Genomic DNA, 17,546 nt, shown 5'->3' with positions numbered 1-17,546 from the left:
GTAAGTGTGTGTATGAGTGAAAGTTATGTGTAGTCCTATGTAGTATAGTACTTAGCTAATAAATATTAGAAATAGGATGCTACCAGTTTCTGTATTCATTTATTTACCCCACCAACATGTTACAACTGGATTCACAAGTGGGAAGGACAAGTGTGATGAACTAGTGGATAATCTCTTACGTTGAGTAACTGGTAGTGTATTTTGTAGTCGACAGGAATTTCTACGAGTAAAATGAATTCCGAACAGCTCCAGATTTTTCTAAGTAAGTTTAGTGAACTTGAAAATAAAATCTTATCTGGCTATGACGAACTCATTAGTGGACTGAGATCTGAACAGAGATCTAAGCCAGACCAACTGAAAAAAGACTTAAGTGAACGGAAGAGCGAGCAGTTAAAGGATGAAGACGAAGTGTGCTCTCTTGAAACCGAGGCCGACAATGACATTGTGCAGAACAACGAACTGGACGAGAAGCGATCCGAAGAGATGCTCGCGGTTGTGGAGTCCGGAGTTCGAGGCCCAGCAGAGGAAGCGAGTGCCCTGCGTGCGAACACGATGGCTGTGGAGACACAAATGATTCCTGCTAGCAGCAATGTCAGCTCCACCGTTGTGAAGGTGGAAACCCCACGGGACGATGAGATAACTTCCTGGAGAACGTGCCGGACTATGTGCACAGAAGATGACAGTACGACGCAGCCCCCAGCCATGTTCAACCTATAAGAAGGTTGTGGGAGTGGTCGATGGGTGCTGCAGTGTCCACCAACTCAGAACCGCCTACCAAGTCCAGCTGCAGAACGGGACTAAGCGCACCAATAGAACGCCGCTGGTATTCAATGCCGAGATCGAGCAATCAGGAGACGTGATTGGGGCGAGTTACTCCGAGGTGACACCAAGCTCGAGGCGGCCGACACCTGTGATAAGCTGCGCAGCACTGAGATCCGTAAGGGGAGGTTGATCGGCAGGAAGCGGAACTACAAGGAGGCTCTGATGATGTTCAAGGAGATGGAGGCAGTGATAGCAACGAAGCGGTTAGAGGGACCACTACTAGGAGATGGAGCACCAATGGAAGACGGACCAATGACCAACGAAGGAGGATGCCACCTGATCAGGACACTCATTCCGGCATGAAGCTCCATGCCGGTACGAACATCGAATTCCGTACCCCGGAAGAAGAGGAAATTCAGCAGGGCTAAATCTGTGATGAGCAAACCAGTCCCTACATCACATTGGAGGCCTACAAAGGCGCTTAAGCCCTGTAAGTAGACGCGGGTGTGGACGAGAGGAAAACCACCGAAGTTCTGGCAGCCACGCGAAGACTTGCGGATCGTTATCACCGAGAACGAGGATACCATCGACCGGACCCAGCGGATCCCCCATGTGAAGGTGGTGGCCAACCGAACAAACCGCCTGGCACCATATTGTGGAGCAGCTGGGGATGAGCAGCCTTAAGGAGGGGGCAACGTAATGGTTATAGCGTCCGCCATGCCAACTTGCTAGGGAATCAATGAATATTCAAGATAAATATTATAACAAAGCGGTCCGCCTATTCAATACAATATATAATTTATTATATCTACTACATGTTTTGTCCCCTAAGGCACATCATCAGCTAATAATAAATTAACATTAATATATATTATATATACTTGAAATGGAGCTGTTAAAGCTTATCACTTGTAATGTAGATGCTAGCCAAGCATATGAATACGCTCACATATATCAGAATTTAAAGATTCAAGATTGGCAAAATTGGTGAAGACATAACCTTTTTAAAACAATGTCTAACTTACAATCTCACCCCCAACTTTTTGAGACATAGGAAGATGACTTACAATTTTAACAAAATTTTGAAGATCTTATTTTAAATGTCAAAAATTTTAATGTGTCTTTCCAATTTTAATAATATTTATTTCTGATATATTAGTGTTAATTTATTATTAGCTGATGATGTCCCTTAGGGGACGAAACATGTACTAGATATAATAAATTATATATTGTATTGAATAGGCGGACAGCTTTGTTATAATATATAAGTATATGTTGAATATTAGTTGATTGATTATAGTCAATACCGGATTAGTATTACTTGAAATGAAGCTGTTAAAGCTTATCACTTGTAACTTGCTAGGGGGCGGGGACGTCACCGTATCTGCCCACCTGCTTACGCTTCGTCCACGCCAATCATGAACAAGGCTTAGGTGCGAGACCGGCCCCATCTCGCTTCCGTCCGTGGTAGCGCGGCATAGAAGTATGGAAATTATGAGATGTTTAATCTGGAGTCTTCCATCTCGCGAGATCCCTGGATACAACCACCATCCGGACTGTTCTAGAAGGACCGGCACAGATATACGAGAGAGGCGAGACTTGCCTGGGTCGGTGTTGGTATAGTTCAGTCATGAGCTCAGTTAGCGAGTGACTGCCAGGACTGTGAAGTGTGTGAACTGCCGTGACTGTCGGACTAGCGTGCTACAGTGCGGACTGACGGCGAAGGAGAGAACGTGTGGCCATGCGACGTAAATGTTTACCTTGTAAGAATAATTTGTAGTGTGAGAACAAGTGAGAAACTAAGAGAGAGAGAGGGAATCAACATCTACATCATCTGATGGCCGGGCAGGCATCAATTTTTGTTAATGAGATAAAGTCTCTCATAGTGCATTGGCACTGCTGATGGCTCCAAGTAGCCTACACAATGGCCTCCACAGTATGCACTAGCCATGCATCTTGGTGGGTGTGCTAGGTACCAACTTGACAAGCCCAACTTAGCAAACAGGGGCGAAACGGTGGCAACCGGGAATGAGTTAGCTGGAAAATTTATAATGTCCAATAACGGACCATTTATATTGGTATTATAAATTTACTCATTCGGGACAAATATTTCAGGTTCCATTTGTAAATCAACATCTGCGTCACCTACAGAGAGAGAGAGAGCGTGCAAACTGTGCGAGTGTGTGTGTACGAGTGAAAGTTATGTGTAGTCCTGTGTTCTTTAGTGCTTAGTTAAAGAATCTTAGTATAGAAGCTACCAGTCTAGTGTTAATTTATCCTACTACCCCACCAACTCGTCACAATATGTTATCAAGAGCAGAAAGAAAAATAAAAGATCAGATCAGGAACGATATCTTTAGAAGCCAATTCCAGCAAGAACTTCTAGTCGACATAATGGAGAGGCAGATGCAAGATAGTTCAGCCCTAAAAATAGAATGGCAGAAGATTGTAAATTAAAACAGCTCCTTGAAGATCAAACGAGGAAAAAAGGTGTAAGCATCTGCCCAGGTTTTGAATGAGTGTGGAGAAAGAAGAAGAATGAAGATAAAGTTGGAATTCAAGAGGACACATTGGGGCAAATATTCATTTATAGGAAGGGGAGTTAGTGATTGGAATAACTTACCAAGGGAGATGTTCAATAAATTTCCAATTTCTTTGAAATCATTTAAGAAAAGACTAGAAAAAAACAGATAAGGAATCTGCCACCTGGGTGACTGCCCTAAATGCAGATCAGTATTGAGCGATTGATTGAAACTGCACACACGCACATTCTTCAGCGCTCACCAAGCCAAGAGAGCACACCAGTGAGACTAAACCCAGAGAACACAGACCGGAACCCAGCCTGCAGCCTCACCACCCATCAAGCTACATCAGTGCTAGTAGCCTCTACACCTGAAACGATCATCGTAAGCCCCAGTATGCTTGCATACCACCAGTCAGCCACCATGAGCCACAAGCTATGGCACACAGAGCAACTGTTTCAACAGCTTGATATCCTGGGTTCGTGACTTGCCTGTGGCATCATCCACATAAAAAACTAGCCTGGCACAACCTGGGAAACAAGTTGTCACAACCAAGGCCAGTCGCAAGTGCGTTTGACCATCCAATATCCCAAATGTACCCCTCAAACCAATCACTATTTCACGATTCTACTATATGGCACATATTAACCCACCATGCCTAGAAACCAAGAACACACCGGAGAAACAAGTAACCCACCCTGTTCTCCACTAAACCGTATGAATACGTAAACTTATTATTTCTCACAGGGACATCATCTACCAAGTTGACCATATTGCTGCCTTCCGCCCAGAGAAGAAATCATATCATTCAGACAACATATAGGCAGCGCCCTTTATGAAATACTCCCACATCTCAACTTCATAGAATTACTAAACCACGTGATGATTATTTTTCCCCAACAAAAACCAACACACTTCCAAGTTTGTTCAAAAACCCGAAAAAGCAAATATTCACTTCTCTGTACGCCACCATCTTCACAATGACACCACAATCTCCTAAAGCTCTCAAACCCAGGACCCCCTAATAAAATTTTCAGAACTCACTCAAACTAAAAATATCCCACCAAAAACACCCCCACTGATGTTCCAAAAATCACATAATCCGAATGGACACAAACAACACAAGAAAAAATCCCAAACATACCATGAACAACACAACAAAAAGTCCTAAACGAACCACAACCAACCCCAGCTAAGAACTCCATGAACAACGCATCTATCCAAACGGAACCTGGGATTTTAAATACTCAGGCCTCCCGCACAGCTTGAAAGACTGCTCAAATAGCGACCCTCACACCCCAAACACCCCATAAACCACCCTCACACCCATGTTGGATAAACACCCTAACCATTCAATGTTCAACTGTTTAACTTGAACCACTCAGCTGCTTAAATGCAAATCTTCCAACAGATGCAACAGTTACAGTGAAAGCCACTGATGTACTGAATGCACATTACCTTGGGACCAGGTAAAATGAGTAAACACCTCCCACCATAAGACAATCCTAAAACCAGTCGCAGCCCAGTCAGAATCACTTGGTGGACTGAGTATCGAGCGACTGGCAGTCAAGAAAAATCCCACTCACAAATCAAGATTTACCCTTCCCTTCCCTTCCCTAAATACTGCAAGCCCCTAAAGAACACTCTCCCCTTCCAACCCAAAGGACATGCTCTCAAATTTATCGAACCTCCAAACCTTGTCAATAATTAATACCAACAAACTAAGCCAATTCCTTTGAAACAACCTAAACATAGGTTACCAAGTAACAATCCTATCATCTACAATACCAGAAAATACCAAATGTCCATGCTCCATGAGCATGTCAAAATTAAAATTAGAGATCAAATAGGCCTGGAACTTCAATCATCATACTCCAGGCCATCGATACACAAAGCTCAGGCTCACATGAACTGAAAAATGTTATATTTGCCAGGGATAGAAGAGTGCATAGGAACTAAAGGAGCTGACACTAAGAGCTGTAGAAGGGAAATAAAAAGAAGAAAATCCACAAAAGTCATCGTCATAGGACTGGTTTGCCCCTGCAATAAGTATTTTCCACTTAACTCAGACTTAAGTAACACGAATCGCCTCTTCATGCATTGTAATCCTTACATGTAGAGCTAAAATAATAATAATAATAATAATAATAATACAACAAAAACATTGCATGGCCTCAGGCTGTTTGCTCGTCAATTTCGACGTTCTGTTTCATTCTAAGCCTATTAAATGGCGGGTGTCTACAGCTGAGTTTTAATGAATTTTGTTGGGTAAACACCAAATGTGTCACCAGAGATCTTTTACATGAAGTACGACGTGGAGTGTTGAAAGGACATTTCTTCACCTTTCAAAAATCCGACTACCTCTACTGGGATGGACGCTGCTATCTTGGGATCTGGAGGCCGAGACTGTACCACTGATCCACAGAGGCAACTAGTCAGACAACAATATTTTAATTTGATCTTATTTGCTGACCAATTAGTGTAAAACACAAGTTTAATTGCTAAGCATATTTTTGCATATTTTTGCATATTTTTAAAAAAATATGTAAGTTGTCAAGTAGATTTTTAAAAAGTGTTTTTTAATGTCTACTGCATGATTTGCAAATATTATAGTCACAAAATATCATGAATTTTAGTCCTTTTACTTTTTCTCTTTATAAATTCTTATGTAATTCACAAGGTTTTTTTTTCTTCAAATTTTCATTTTGATTTTGACAAATTTTTCAATGAAAACTGCAATACATCACAGGGCATCATCTACCAACAGGTTCTTGGTCTCAATCAACATTTCTCAGCTCTGCTGGCTGAATACATTGCTCTATTCGAGATGAATTCCTTTGGTGAACAGACTGTGCAGAAATGTCTAGAGCTGACAACAATGTCAGCGGAAGATAAATGACATTGTTGGATATCTACCCTTGAAGAGCTGAACATGTCTAAAGGTTGTCAGAAAGCCTGGCGACTCTTAAAGAGGCTTAATAATGACTTCACAAAAGCCCCTGTACACGTCAAATTGTCCCCAGGTGCTATTGCTCATCAACTTCTGCTCAATGGGAAAACGGGGGGGTCATATGAATAGAGTTAAAATAGAATGCCAGATAGACAGAGTCTAGCAACCTCACTAATAATATCAACCTAGAGGAACTAGAGAAAGCCATAAAGAAATCCAAAAATGGCAAGGCTGGATGATATGAGAGTGGAACAAATAAAACATTTTGGTTCCAGAGCAGGGAAGTGAGTTGTTGTTCTCCTAAACAACTGCCTGCAGAGTAAACAGGTACCGTACCTAAGGTGTACAGGAAGCCTCGAGTGATAGTTCTTTTGAAACCAGATAAGGATCAATTAGATCCTAAGAGCTATAGGTAAATATCTTTACTTTGTCACCTACCATATTTACTCACGTACGGAAGTACAACACGTTATAGACGCTAGTTATCAGCTGGTTGTTTGGCACGCTTTCTAGTTTCTACAGCACAGTTTTATTCGGAAGGAGTGGCTTCTGCTATACATACACCAACAGGGAATATCAGAGACCATCTCCAGAAACCATTTGGGAATAGATTCTCAATGTTTGGACACTATAGTTGGGAAGGAAACTATTTTTAAAAGTTATATAATAATAATGATTAAAAAAAAGATAGGACCTCAAAAGCTCTCCATGCATGGCAGGAGGGAAGTTGGCGGCACAAGACGATAATTCAAATGAAAGCAGTTGTTCGGTTTATTCAGGTTTACTGTGTGGTAGGCCTACTGCTCAATTTGCAGAGACAAATGACTGGCCATTAAGTTCTTTTGTATCAATATTGTATAATATGATAATACGATAACCTTATCGCTTTTCTCTACAGGGTGGAGTATGAAGCGAGACTAATCTTCATAGCAAGTTTTTACAACCGTACACCCCTCCTGACGTCAACCTAATCAAAGGAATTAATGAGATGAAACGAATGACGTGATATGAGCAACTAAAACTGACTATAAGTTTATTTACTTTATATGTAGGCCTAAAAGCAGTGTTCACCATTTATTGTCTTTGTACATTTAGAAATACTGCCTTCCAATGAAAATAGCCAGTATAACTCAAATACATTCATACGCTTGTTAAAGAATAGTGTAGAATGCTTACATTTATAATTTATAGCTCTTTATAGCCTAGAAACGAAGTGTTCACTGCACAAAATTTGAGGTTATCACATATTGGGCACCCCCTTACTTCTCTTGGCTGTAAAAGTGGGGGGAAAATAGGGGGGTTTTAATACCCGAGAAAAAACGGCACGTAAGATACTTGAGAGGATCCTACTTGAACGCCTCACATCTAAAGTAGATGAACAACTTATTCCAGAACAGGCGGCGGGCTTTAGATCCTGAAGAAAATGCACATAACAAGTGCTCAATTTAATTCAGCACGTAGAGAATGGGTTTGAAAGACGAAAAATCACAGGAGTGGTATTCATGGATCTTACAGCAGCGTACGACAGAGTGCATCATAGAACTTTGCTCACTAAGCTCTACAACTTCACCAGAGACTATGGCTTCATAAGACTGTTGAAACTCTCCTGCAGAACTGCCAGTTCTTTGTTGAGTTTCAAGGAAAGTACAGTAGGTGGAGGGATCAATGGAATGGACTTCCCCAGGGCAGTGTCCACTCACCAATCCTCTTTAACATCTACACGAATGACCAGCCGAGGCCTTCGTATACAAGAAGCTTCATTTATGCCAATGACCTGGCTTTAGGAGTCCAGTGCGATGACTTTCAAACTACTAAAGTGCAGCTCTCAAACGCACTTCAGAAACTTTCAGTGTATTATCAGAAGAACCGGTTACTCCAAAACCCTGCTAAGACCCGGGTGAGTGCATTTAATGCGACAAGCTACGAGGCAGCTGTGCTTGACGTGGGATGGTAAGCAACTGAAGCATTGTTTTACATTAAAGTACCTGGGAGTCAACTTAGATCGGACCTTAACACACAAGAAACACTGTGTTAACTTTGGACAGAAAGTCTCAGCCCAAAATAACATCCTCCAGAAGCTTGGCTCAAGCAAATAGAGAGCCCATCTAAATGTGTTAAAAACCTCAGCTCTTGCTCTCAGTTTCTCTGCAGCTGAGTATGCATGTCCTGTCAGGTTCAGCTCAGCCAATACGAAGTGGGTGGATACAGCCCTTAATGATTTTTGCCAGTTGCTTTACGTCGCACCGACACAGATAGGTCTTATGGCGACGATGGGACAGGGAAGGGCTAGGAGTAGGAAGGAAGCGGCCGTGGCCTTAATTAAGGTACAGCCCCAGCATTTGCCTGGTGTGAAAATGGGAAACCACGGAAAACCATCTTCAAGCCCTTAATGAAACATGCAGAATAGTTACTGGGTGTCTGAAATCTACTCCCATTGGCAAACTTTACTGCTTGGCTGGTACTGTTCCTCCAGACCGTTATTTGGACATCAACCTCCACCCAGAAGACTGAAGTCCAGGAAAAGTTTCCTTAATGTCCCCAAGGCTCTGGATTAACCAACAAGAACAGTCTGGGTGTGATATGTGGCGAGCAAAAATGGAGCATCCTTCTGACTGGATGGCGCCTTCTGAATCTCCACCCCTGGTCATCATTTGGAATGGACAACCTGGAAGGCACTGAATCGATTGGAGAGTGGATTAGGTAAACCCAAGGATAACCTAAAAAAATGGGGTTATTTGAAAGATCAGTCAGACTTCTGCGATTGCGAGGAGGAACAAACTACCCAACACCTTTATGACAGTCAGTCCTGCCCTGTTCGTTGTACACTTCAAGACTTGACTCAAGTCACTGAAGAGGGAATTGCTGTTGCCCATTTCTGGACAGACTTTGTGTGAAATATGTTTGTGACGTAAGATGTTGTTTTGTCTGTATAGAATACAGTAATACCTCGTTAATTCAAAGTCGTTGGGATGCAAAAATCGGACTTTGAATTACGTGATTTTGAATTAACCGCCGCTAACTTGAAGTTCAGAAATGCCAACCCCTGCTGCATCACAAAATATTCTAAGATCCTTTATAGCATGCAATCACCTTGATTCACAGTTAAACCTTTCAAATGCCGTGGGGAAAAAAATTCCTGAATGTATTCAACAAGGTGCATTTATTGAAATAATACTCTTGGATAACGCCATACACTGTCAAACATAACCTCACACCCGGGAAAAATAAAACATGATTCAAAGACAAGGAGTACGGTAATCTACTGTATATGCAAGACACAATTTAAGCAAATAGGTTATAATCTACTTGATTTAAGTGCAGTATAAAGCACTTGCACAGGGGAGCCAACAAGGCTGTCCAAATTGGAAACATATTACACCAACAAAACAAACTTTAAAAACTCAGACATATATTTAAAACAAATATCAAGAATAACAGATAACTTTGTACAGAACCTGAATAGTTCACAAATGTTTAATGGTCCAGCAGGGCTCTTTTGTCACACATTAGGCTTATTGCCTTTTAAAGAAAGAATGTATGAGAGGTTGCTTCATCTTTTATTTAATAAACACTAGCTATGAACTGCTCCATATGGGCCATAGCCTTAATTGTAGCGTCGTCAGCATCACTAGCACTTATCACTAAATCCAACATGGCTAGAGCGGCAAGTACATCATTCTTTGATGGAATAGTTACCGCCAGCACTGTATCTTCGTCGTGTTCAACATCAGCTGTAGCTGCATCTCCCTCTGGCTTCACGTGATCACAGCTGATCATCATGGCAGGATCCCACTCTTCTGAAGTAGTCTCCGGATGGTCTATGGCGATGTATTCGGAGAAAGTCATACCGACATCAGATTTTTGCCGTAACTACTCCCATTCCTCTTCATTGTCGTCGTCTTCTCCTTTTCTACTTCATTTAACGAACCAAAACCACACTTGACGAAGCAGTTCTTGATTGTCGATGAAGGAATAGCGTCCCAGGCAACTGTCACACTCTGCATTGTATCAATCATGTTCCACTTGCCTATTTCTCCCGCCAGAATATTTCTGGCAACTTCCTGGAGAAAGTAATGTACCAGTGCTTTCTGTAGGCACGTTTCACAGATAAAATTATGCCTTGGTCTAGGGGCTGCAAGTAGCTCGTAGTGTTGGCCGGCAGAAAAAGAAGGCGCAGGTTTTAAAATTATGTTTGTGTGCAGCGCACTGACTCAATAACAGAAGTATTTTCCTGCTCTGGCATGCCATTTTGTGCTCAAGGCATACCAGCCACTCCTCAAAAATTTTACCTGTCATCCAGGAATTTTTAGACTACTTATATTTGCACGGAAAGTGCCCGATGCCCTTAAAACATCGTGGCTTCTCGAACTTGCCTATGACGAGGGGAGAAAGTCTCTTGCTTCCGTCCGCATTGCAACACAAAAGGACTGTGACCCTATCCTTGTAAGATTTCCCGCCATGGCGCTTCTCTCCCTTAAAACCATAAGTCCGTTTGGGCTCAGCGTTAAAAACAATGCAGTCTCATCGGAATTGAAGATATTGTTCGGTGCATATGAATTGATTACGAGAGCCACGTTTTCTCGCCAACTGTCTGCATCACTAGTGTTCACTAATTCGGCTTCTCCGCACACTGCCTGCCACATGATATTGTGCCGTTTCTTAAAACGCTGAATCCACCCGTTTGAACACAAACTCGAGACCTATCTTCAGCGCCAGTTCATTCGCCTTCTCCCTTAATAATCTCGCCATCTACAGGGATATTGTTTGCCTGAACATACCGAAACCACTCGAATTGTACTTCTAAAACGGAATGTTTAGCTCCTCAAATGCGCATTCGCTTTGCTGTAATTACACGCTGCATTTCCTGAGCTTCTATGCTCTCACTATTTTTTTAAAATGTTGAAAGCGTGTACACAGGAATTGCTAAGTCTTTAGCTTTTTCAGTTTTCGTTTTATGTCCTTTGTCGACCTCCCTTATAATTTTCACTTTCTCACCGAGTGTCTTTGAAGAATACTAACGCTTAGCCATCTCGCAACACAAAAAAGGAACACACGTGCCCTAAACTAAAATATCATAACAATAAACTAAAACACAGTATTAATAAAATATAACAACTTCGACGTTTACAACTGCACACTAAAACTTTAAGTAAAATGAGTAACAAAAGAACTATGATTTCACTAGAACTTGGCATCTCTGAAGCACGCTGTAGACACACCGAACTCAAAGTAAAAGTGTGGAAAGATACACGTTCCGGAAGACTCGTTCTATCGTGACACGGAGAACTTTTAACTCAAATTACGCCGTAAAGTATTATTTTTAACAAACAAGGACAATTTTGAATTAAAAGTCTGAATTTCAATACTGGGACCGACGTTGTTCTTTGAATTACTAAGTATCTGTATTTTGAACTAATTTAAATAACATGCAAAACCGCACCTCGTATTTCGGGGGTTAATAGAGCAAACGCCAGAAAAACCCTACATCTAATTTTTGATCTGAATGAGAGATTCTTCGAATTATGCGGCATTTTGAATTAAGCGATTTCGAATTATCGAGGTTCTACTGTACATTATTTATATTTTTAAGTTTTTTCCAACACTCAGACAAGAAATTAAGTAAATAATATCTACCAACATGGTATCACCAATGTTCTGGCCCAGTATGGCAATAGCCTCGTCATTTATTTATTTATTTATTTATTTTTGCATGTATGAAATATATTCGGGTGTAACTTATAACCTAATACATTTCAATGCAGTAAAACCTCGTTACGACATTTCTGCAGGGGACAAGCAAAAAAATGTACTACTGAATATAAGAATAAAAACTATCCAACAGGGATATGGAAACACTAGATACTAGATACAAATGTTAGTAGAAACCTTTTATTTTGGAGCAGTGGGTTATAAAACATTTTTTTCTGGTCACATTCTTAGACAATGAATTCGAGGTTATATTCAGCCACGTGCGACTGTGATAGATCCATCCTCTTTGGCCGCCATTTTGAAAAACTTTGACCGAGTCGAATCGATCGAGTCGAAAGTGCAAGGTGCAAGTTCAAAATTCGCGACCTCTGCGCGCTTAAAGATGCTGATGCCAGTCCACTTTCTGAAAGATTTTAATGTTGCCTCCATTAGAATATCACTTCTTCCATATCCATACCTAGACTATCAAAAGACAAATATGCACCACGCTAGTCAATTTCACATGATTATGTTCCTAAGCCAAATATAGGCTACCAGTATTGCGCGAAAAAACTTTATTGTACCAGTGAATACAAAATAAATTTCTAACTTCTGAATGGCAAGCACAAACAGGCTCACTTTTTCCGTAATCACGCAACTGCAGTGACGGTTCGTACCAGAGTTGTAAATCATGTTTCTTTCACAAGGGATGACAAATAATATTTTCAAGGCTAGGAAAAATGTGATTGTACTCTTAGTAAGCAGTAATAGCGAAAATTTGTGATACGATATTTCTAATCCTGATATAGGCTACCTTATCATGCGACAAACGTTCACTACACTTCACTGTACCACTCAACACACGATAAATTTCTAACTTCTGAATGGAATGTGAAATACAAGCACAAATAGACTCGCTGTGTTATTCAGCAATCTTTCTGCTAACCAGCAAGCAAAATTTAATATTCCTGAGGCTAACAGCTTGCTGTGAAGTTCAGGAATTTAAGGCCTTTATCCGTAATCACACAACTGTGGCGACGGATCTTACCGGAGTTTGAATCACGTTTGTTTCACAAGGGATGACAAAATTTTCAGGGCAAGGAAAAATGTGATCGTACTAAGCGGTAATAGCAAAAATTCGTGATGCGATAAGCGAGGTATTTTTATATAGATTTAATATGATGATAATTGGGACTTCAAATTTATGATGTGCTAATCAGGAAAACGTGTTAATGAGGAACACACCAACGAGGTTTCTCTGTATTTGATATTATCAAATGATGTTTAGAATACTTTGAATCTTTTCAATACACTTTTTGCATACATTTTTTGATCGGAACAGTATCCCTTATTGCACATAGTAGTTCATTCAAAATATTTTGGCACTTTGTGTATTTTACTTCTATATGCTCTTCCTGCTGAGATCTATCTCTGGTGAGATATGGTGTGCAGACTGTTTTGTGTCTCATGGTATTGACTGGATCAAGTTTGTTACTTTCATTGACGTATCTCAGTCTTATCGTTGGCTTTGATGATATGAAGGTGACCGAGGTATGAGCAATGCTAGTAATGCCATTCCTTATGCAGACAGTCCATGTGATAAAAAGGTGTGAAAGTGTTGTTCAGAAGGATGGTTGGTGTATGCATGTTAGTGGGCTCGGCAGACCGATATGTAACAGCACATTCTGGCTTGGGGAGGAAAGCAACGGGATACTACTTCACTCCTTGTTTCCCTAATACACCTCTTCAATGATACCTAAGCTACCCAAGGTTCAAACCAGCTTCAGGCTGAGTACTCAAAATGTGTATGCTCTATGCTAACAGGGTTCATTTCTGAACAGAACTATTAGTGTAACAAAGTGAATTTCCTGGAATCCTTGGGCATACTCATTACTAGGGTTCGGAAGTTTATGATCAAAAGAAGTACAAAATATAAAAGCAAATATGCCCTACAATTTAGCTTATGGAATTTAGTGGTAAGTAGCAAATATGAGAGTATAATTAACATTAAACGTCTTAAGTACCAAAAAATGATTAGTGATAATACAGCAGACAGATTAAACTGACAGAGCTACAGTATGTTAAAACTTTCAATATCAATTCACATCAAATCGTTTTATTGCTGCCACCTTAACTTCAGACGATTTACAAAAGAGAATTGTTCCATCAGTAGGCTTACTGAAGATCTCTTCACCGAAATCTTTCACATACCGCAATTTCTTCATTTTACATCTTCACTGCACTTCACTTCACTTTAGATATGATAGTATTCACTGTAGTACTGGAATTGAGACCAATCTGTTGAAATTCATTGGTAGTGAAAGGTGAAGACAGCTGTAACTCACCTGTCAAGGATGAACTGGGCGAGAAAACATGGAATTTTCTTGTTTGCTGATTGCTTCTAAGCTAAATATATCTACTGAACCGACATCCTATTCAATGGGATGTCCACACAACAAATCTTTGTCAGAATCACATCTTCTAAACCTGCTTTCTGTCTACTCCGGGAAAAGAAATTTATTTATTTTTAATCTACTTCAATATTTGGAAATCCTGTGTTTGAAACTTGACGTGGATAGCGTCTACCATGTTAAAAAAAAAAAAAAAAGTGCCTCAATTTAAGGAAAAATGCTCAAAATATAACCAAATAGGGTTATAGTTGAGTAAACAAGACGGTGGAACATGAAAAACCAGTAAATACCTTGCAAGCTACAAGCAGCTGAGCAGTGGATGATGCCACCTGCTTAGCACTGGATATCAACTTTTCTTCAGATGAGACACCTTGCACCAATGAATTTGCAGACTCCACCAGGCTGTGTGTTGCGGCAGCTACAAGACGTGCAGCTGAAATTAGGCCTTCTGACCACTGACCATCATCTGAGCTTGCTTGAGGACGTCTGCTCACCTGCAAAAATAGATTTTGAACATATTATTCAAACAGTTTAATCTGCGAGATGTAAGTTTTCAAGCATGATTGATGTGGCTTTTCTGTTTTTATTTCTCTAGTGGTTTAATGTCGTGCTAACATGTTGAAAGTTTTTGGTGACTGAAGGATGGGAAAGGGATAGGACTGGGAAGGTAGTGACTGTAGCCTTAATTAAGGTACAGACTCAGTATTTGCCTGGTGTGAAAATGGAAAACTATCTTCAGAGCTGCCAATGGAGGGATTCAAACCCACCATCTCCTGAATGCAAGATCACAGTTATGTGGCATTTTTATTTTTCTATTGCAATATAAGAATCTCATATTTGAATTTGTTCCATACTGACTGTACAGTACCATATGAGAAAAATATACTGTTAGTCCACCCCATGTGTCTTACAAAGAAATTTAAGAAATATCACAATAGGTCAATCAAAACTAATTTCTACATGACTACTATTTCTCGATGTATTTTACCAACTGATATATATATATATAAAACCACTGTCACATTTCCCAAGTAATTTCATACGTCAAGACATCAAGAATGAGCACCTTTACATGTTCTTCTATGTAGAGTTTTTTTTGTTATTTATTTATTTATTTTTTGCTTTATGTCGCACCAACACAGATAGGTCTTATGGCGACGATGGGACAGGAAAGGCCTAGGAATGGGAAGGATGCGGCCGTGGCCTTAAGGTACAGCCCCAGCATTTGCCTGGTGTAACTATGAGAAACCACGGATAACCATCTTCAGAGCTGCTGACAGTAGGATTCGAACCCACTATCTCCCGGATACGAGCTCACAGCTGCGCGCCCCTAAACGCACGGCCAACTCGCCCAGTGGTTATGTTTTTGGCGATAAGATATTTCAAGATTAACTTTCCATAAGGACTATTTTTAGTCTGTGTTAGAGCGTTTTCATCATCATCATCATTTCCCTTTATCCAGCTGTAGCCGGGTAGGGGCAAATATGGTTCCTCTCCACTTTCTTCGGTCTTTCCACCACTCCTCCTCCAACACTGTGTCCCAGTCCAGGTTTCTTTCTATAATACTGCGTTGGATGGTATCCTTCCATCTCAATTGTGGTCGTCCACGGCCTCTCCTTCCTTGGATTTTCATTTCCATCACCTTTTTTGGCATTCTATCGTTGCTCATTCGCTTTATGTGCCCAAACCATCTTAGTCGGCGCTTCTCTATTCTATCATTCATTTTTTCCACTCCAATTTCTTTCCGGATTTTCTCATTCCTTATTTTGTCTCTTCTACTCTTCTGTATCATACTCCTCAAGAATTTCATTTCGGCTGCCTGTATTCGACTCTCATCCTTCTTTGTCATTGTCCAAGTTTCTGTTCTGTAAGTTGTAATGGGTACGTAATACATCTTGTACATAGTATCCTTTGCTTCCATTGGCACATCTTTGTCCCATAACATGTTTCTTACACTATGATAGAAACAACTTCCAGCTTGAATCCTTTTACTAATCTCAGCATCCAGTCGAGCATTCTCCATTAATTCACTCCCCAGGTATTTAAACGTTTCCACTACTTCCAGGGGCTTGTCTGCAAGTCTAATCTGACCTTTCCCTTCTTTCTCCCCTCTAGTCATAACAAGAGTTTTACTCTTTTCTACACTTATTTTCAATCCACATTCTTCAATCTTCCCATTCACCATATTCAGCTGTTCTTGAACCTTCCTGTCGTTTTCTCCCCAAATCACAATATCATCTGCAAATAACATCATGTTCATTTCTCTTTCTCCATATGCTGCTTTTGCTGTTCTCATGATGTCATCCATTACTATTGTAAACAGGATTGGTGACAGAACACTTCCCTGTCTCAGCCCACTAGTTATTTTGAACCAACTTGTCCTGCCAACTTGTGTTTGCACGCAACTACAACATTCCTTATACAATGCCATGATCATTTTTATTAATCCCTGTCCAATTCCTTTTTGCACCAGACTGTCCCAAACTTTCGTCCTAGGGACACTGTCATATGCCTTTTCAATATCAATGAATGTCATCACCATATCACTCCCGTACTCCCAATGCTTTTCCATTAGTTGTCTCATAATGAAAATGGGCTCTATTGTTGACCTTCCATTTCTGAAACCAAACTGATTTTCCTGTATCGATTCTCAACCCTCAACCTTATTCTACTTTCCTGCATCGATTCTCAACCCTCAACCTTATTCTACTTTCCAGTATCCTTTCCATTATCTTAGCAACATGGGATATTAGAGTAATTCCCCTGTAATTCTTCAAAACTTTATCACCTTTCTTGAAAATTGGGATGATTATTCCTTTTTGCCAATCCTCAGAGACCTCCTTATTCTCCCAGACATTCCTGAGAACCCGATATGTCCACTGCAGGCCTACAGCTCCAGCTGCCTTTATCATCTCCACTGAAATTTCTCTATTCCAGCAGTTTTTCCATTCATCTTTCTTACTGCCATTTCAATTTCATTCATTGTAATTTCTTTATCCATTTCTTCATCAACTAATTCCCTTTCCTGGTCGTCCATTGAATGACTGTCATCCGTTCTTATGTTCAGCAGCTTCTGAAAATACTCTCTCCATCTCTTTCTTATTTCTTCTGGCTTTGTTAAAATTATGCCACCTTCATCCTTCACAAATCTAGTGTTTACTTGATCTCTCTTTTTGTTTCTGAAGATACCATACAGTAATTTCTTGCTGCCCT

General features: G+C 40.5%; 1 protein-coding gene across 1 annotated transcript in view; it reads right to left on the bottom strand.

Moving 5' to 3' along the window:
* Positions 1-17,546, bottom strand: part of rhea (Talin_middle and talin-RS domain-containing protein rhea) — a 419,010-nt gene that overhangs the window by 16,066 nt on the left and 385,398 nt on the right. The window contains exon 41 of the mRNA XM_068227664.1: positions 14,624-14,827. Within this exon, the coding sequence (XP_068083765.1) occupies positions 14,624-14,827 (204 nt within the window). The remainder of the gene's footprint in view (positions 1-14,623; positions 14,828-17,546) is intronic.

This window comes from Anabrus simplex, chromosome 5 (assembly GCF_040414725.1).
Source record: "Anabrus simplex isolate iqAnaSimp1 chromosome 5, ASM4041472v1, whole genome shotgun sequence".
Classification (NCBI taxonomy): domain Eukaryota; kingdom Metazoa; phylum Arthropoda; class Insecta; order Orthoptera; family Tettigoniidae; genus Anabrus; species Anabrus simplex.
The sequence above is the reverse complement of the archived record's forward strand: the minus strand, read 5'-3'. Positions and strand labels throughout refer to the sequence as shown.